The sequence below is a fragment of the Trachypithecus francoisi genome, unplaced genomic scaffold (assembly GCF_009764315.1).
Source record: "Trachypithecus francoisi isolate TF-2019V2 unplaced genomic scaffold, Tfra_2.0 Lachesis_group4, whole genome shotgun sequence".
In the NCBI taxonomy this organism is placed as follows: domain Eukaryota; kingdom Metazoa; phylum Chordata; class Mammalia; order Primates; family Cercopithecidae; genus Trachypithecus; species Trachypithecus francoisi.
This window is the reverse complement of record NW_022681469.1, coordinates 16904294-16909153: the sequence shown is the minus strand read 5'-3', so window position 1 is coordinate 16909153 and position 4860 is coordinate 16904294. Positions and strand designations below refer to the sequence as shown.

The window sequence follows — 4860 nt, the reverse complement described above, 5'->3', positions numbered from 1 at the left end:
TTAAAGTCTGGACAAATAGATCACTGGAACACAACATAGAAACCAGAAAAAGATTCATGCATATATAGTTGTATGGTTTTCAACAAGAGTTCAAGTCAATTAGAAAATAAAACTCTTGGCCGGGCGCGGTGGCTCAAGCCTGTAATCCCAGCACTTTGGGAGGCCGAGACGGGTGGATCACAAGGTCAGGAGATCGAGACCATCCTGGCTAACACAGTGAAACCCCGTCTCTACTAAAAAATACAAAAAACTAGCCGGGCGAGGTGGCGGGCGCCTGTAGTCCCAGCTACCCAGGAGGCTGAGGCAGGAGAATGGCATGAACCCAGGAGGCGGAGCTTGCAGTGAGCTGAGATCCGGCCATTGCACTCCAGCCTGGGCAACAGAGCGAGACTCCGTCTCAAAAAAAAAAAAAAAAAAAAGAATAAAACTCTTCAACGAATGATATTGGCATACTTAGATAGACATATAAAAACAGTAAAGTTCAGGCCTACTTAATACTACACAAAAAAATTAATTCAAGATCAATTATAGTCCCAAACAAGGAAAAACTATGAAAATTCTAGAGAAAATCATAGAGACTGTTTTTGCATGTCAGAGGCAGGCAGATATTCTTTCTAGCAGACATAAAAAGCACAAGCATTGTAGAAAAAAATGACATTAGGTTTTATTAAAGTCATCATTTGTGCTTATCAGCACACTATTAAAAAATAAAAAGGAAAACCACAGTCTGGGCCAAAATATTCACAATGCATATATCAGACAAAGGACTTGTATCTGTATATGTTATATATATGTATATTTTTCGTATACATATATGTATGTATATACACACACACAAATCAATGAACTTCTACAAATCAATAATAAAAAGATAATATAAAACAGTTGTGTATACATAGGCGTTGTATATGAATACATATATGTATATTATCAGACATATACAAATGCTACAAATCAATAAATTCTTATAAATCAATCATAAAAAGATAACTCAATATTAAAACGGGTAGTTACTTTATAATAGAAAAAATACAAATAGCCAAGAAGCACACACAATTGTTCTGCATATCATGAGTTAGAATACAAATGCAATGGAAACCACAATGAGATACCATTTCATCCCCACTAGAATGGCCAAAATTAAAAAGACTGACAACACCGAATGTTGTTGAGAATGTGGAACAGCTCTCCTACCTTATTGAGGGGAGCATAAAATGTTAGGATCACTTTGGAAAACTCTTTAACAGTTTTTATAAAGTTAAATGAATATAAATGTTTTAACATAGTAATTTCACTCCTAGGTATTTACTTGAGAAATGAACCTATGCCTACAAAGAAATGGATTCAAGAATGTGTATAGAAACTTTATTCATAGTAGCCCCACACTGTAGGCAATGCAAAATGTTCAGAAATAGTGAGCAAGTAAGCAATCAGTGACTCGTATAATATTATGGGTGAATCTCAGAAATACAATGTTAAAAATAAAGCCATACAAATAAACATATGAAAAGATGCTCCATCTCTACACCGACAGGGCATCTAGAAGAGCGGATCTCAACATTGGCTGCACCCTGAAATCACCTGAGGAGCATTAAAGAAAAAGAAGCCTCATTTTGTCTCAAGATATTTGATTTTATTGGTCATATTTGGCCTGGACATTGAGATTTTAAAAAAGCCCCTTAGATAATTTCAATGTGCAGCCAAGAGCAAGGACCGACGTCTTTGAGGGAATCCTGGGACAACTTCAGTGTCCACCAAGGAGAGGAAGCCAGATGAAGTTGCAAATTTTGTAGCCACTGGAGGCTAATTTTTGGAGGAAAACTGAGGTGAAGATTTGGATCTATTAAGACCAAGTGCCTGAGAGGAGGAAACAGTTCTCTGGCCCCACAGCTGGCAGAACTAAGAGCCTTGCTGGTGAGCTGCTACAACTGTGAAGCCTGTGAACTGTGAAGCCTACCAAGATTTAAATGTCTCGTATACCTTGTTTTCTCCTGAGTCTTTCAGTACTTGATTTGAGGAAAGCCTTCCTGGCTGGGTTGCTGTGCAGGAATACAGAGAATGCCAAATCTCTACAAATATACCTTTCAGCTAGGCGATTTGGATAGGGACCCCAACTAGAGAGACAAATACTTGGTACCAGGCAAAGCACCATCTTCAAAGGCAAATTGGGCATAGCCAGAAAGTCCACACAAGGCACCTACTGGCATCCAGGTCACCTACTAAACAAATATCTGCTTTTCTTCCATCATTATAAAGTAGGTCAAAGTGCATTTCTGAATCAGTGTATTTTCAGACAAAATACACTATTCTCTTGTGCCTCTTGTTTTTTTTTTTTTTTTTTCTCTTGTGCCTCTTGAAGTTACGTGGTACCTCTTGAAGCTGAAATTATGACATAACTATCTTTCCAAGTTTGTCTTTGTTTCCATGAAAATTGTGGAGTTTGAAGAGGATTATACACTTATTGTAGTAGTGAATATTTCCAAATATGATGCTAGCACCAGTTCTGAGAAAGAGGTTTAGCAGTCACGTTAAAAGTCAAACATATAATCTTGGGATATAGATATTTCAGAAGAGGTGATTTCTCATGGTTTGATTCATACCAATAATAAGCTATAGTATATAAAGGATTTACACCAAATATCTCACCTAATTATTTTGTTCATTTTATCAAAACAAACCTAGGGTACCAACAACATTATTCTTGCCTAGGCCATGTATAGTGCATAATTATTTTATTCATCTATAAGTTAGTTCACGGATACAAAGTGGAGAGACTTTCCATTGTGTTTTACAGAAGAAATCGGAAGGCTTTGTGAGGAATCAGAGTTGTATTCCTGAGGAATCAGAGGCATATTCATGAAGACTCATGGGCGTATTAAGGAAGAGTTCATTTTATGTCCATTCTCAGCACAGTGTCTTGGAATCTGCCATGTGGTCGGCTCTTACCTTCAGGCTGCTCTGAGCCCAGAGCAGAATGGTTGTCACAGCTCTCCTCAACTTGGCATTGCCTGAGATCAGGACGGCTGCATGCCCAGAGGGACAAGCTGCCATTATCCCAACACAAACCATCACCCCTATTTTGTCATGCCACAGAATAAGTAGGGGCACTGAGATGAAGGCAGCACAGGATGATATCACAAAGAAGCAGAAAAATGAGATAAGAGACTTGAGGGCTTTAATGTGGGCCTCCAGGCTGGGGTCACGAGAGTCTCTGGTATAGACCTTCATTGTCCTCATGTGCCTTCCAAGGGAGACAGTCAGCATCCCAGAAGAAACTAGAAACAATAGGAAAGGAGGGACAGACCACAGATAGCAGAAGAGAAAGGAATAAAATAAGTTGAGATCTTTAATCTGCCAGTTGAGCCTTGTATTGTTATTCATGAATAGCACAGTTGTGACTGTGAAGTGAAGTCTGCTAAAAAAGCACCAAACACAGAGGACAGTGCAGATGCAGGAGCAAAGAAAAATACCCAGGAGCATCTGGGAGATCTTCCTGGAGACCCAGCTTGCCAAATGGATCAGGAAGGTGTGAGAGAAACGGATGAGCTTGGAGCAGTAGAGTAGGCTGAGGCAGGTGGCAAGCCAGAGGTTGGCTTGGTTTGCAATCATCCATAGCACGAGGATGGCTTCGTAGCTGTGGTTCAGTGGTTCACTCAACTTCTGGAAGTGGGTAAGCTGGATAGCACTCAGGAAGAGCAGTCCATGCAGGAAAAGCCGGCTGATGCTGAGACACAGAAGCACACAATCACTGTTGCTCAGTGGCTGCCTCTTCACTATGTCCCAAAAATTCACCAAGAAAATGAAGGCGTTGGTTAGAAACCCCACTGCAAACTCCAGGACTGAAATGAACAGAAATGTGCTCCTGACTTCATAGGACACAGTGCAGATGTGAGTTAGAGTCAACATGATGTCACTTCTCTAATTGGCTATTCTACTTCTCTTCTCTAGTTGGCTAATCTTCTCTAGTTGGCTAATCTAAAGACCTAGTTGCCACCCAGTGGAGAAAGGTAAATGTACGTTCCAAGCCAGGACCTTTCCTTCACAAAGCATCCAGTCCTTTGCCTAGATCTATCCCAAAGCAAGAGCATAAAAAGTTCTGGCAGGAAACTTAGAGGGATGTTGTTTCTCTAGAACATCTCTTGGATACATATAAGAGCTTATCATACGGTGGAAGGCTGATGGTTCTACCCTTGGGTGATGCAAGATTAATAAATCCAGGTGTTCCTGTACAACCGCCTCCCCAGAAGGCCACAGCACAGCATCAGGGATGCAAACAAAACAGAGCCTCAATTTCCCAAATCCAGTTTTGCATGCCCATCTGGACCTGTGAGGGTAGAGTAGAGAACAGGATTTGCTTATGGTTTTGAGAAAACCCGCAGCAGGCAAAGCAGATATTCTTGGTGATCTAAGGTTCGAAATAGAGTCTCTTTTCATTTGCATTCCTTCTCTCACCTGTGAAGTAATGACTTATCACAGACTGTGTTTTTAATATAGACAAACGCATGGTTCCTTTCCATGTGTCAGTGTATGACTGCAGTTTTATTTGCTCTTGCCAGAGGTTTCATGCAATCATCATTATTATGCCAGGCACTGTGCTTGGCAAGGAGAATATTAACATGAACAAGACTAGCACTGTGTCATGAAGGGAGAGGAAAGGGGGCATAGCTGGTTCAGATTATTATTATTTTTATTTTTTTAATTAGTATACTTTAAGTTCTGGGGTACATGTGCAGACCATGCAGGTTTGTTGCATAGGCACCCATCAACCCGTTATCTACATTAGGTATTTCTCCTAATGCTGTCCTTCCTCTTGCCCCCCAACCCCTGACAGGCCCTGGTGTGTGATGTTCCCCTCTCTGT

The 4860-nt window shown here is 40.5% G+C and overlaps 1 protein-coding gene across 1 annotated transcript; it reads right to left on the bottom strand.

Annotated features, from left to right (window-relative positions):
- Nucleotides 1-949: 949 nt before the first annotated feature.
- Nucleotides 950-4542, bottom strand: TAS2R38 (taste 2 receptor member 38). The gene has a single exon (XM_033193713.1). It carries the CDS (start codon nucleotides 3904-3906, stop codon nucleotides 2905-2907), a length of 1002 nt encoding a protein of 333 aa, XP_033049604.1. The 5' UTR covers nucleotides 3907-4542; the 3' UTR covers nucleotides 950-2904.
- Between the last annotated feature and the right edge of the window lie 318 nt (nucleotides 4543-4860).

Bases quoted from the DNA above. Each gene is read 5' to 3' on its own strand.
- TAS2R38 (XM_033193713.1), bottom strand. From the start codon at position 3,906: ATGTTGACTCTAACTCACATCTGCACTGTGTCCTATGAAGTCAGGAGC.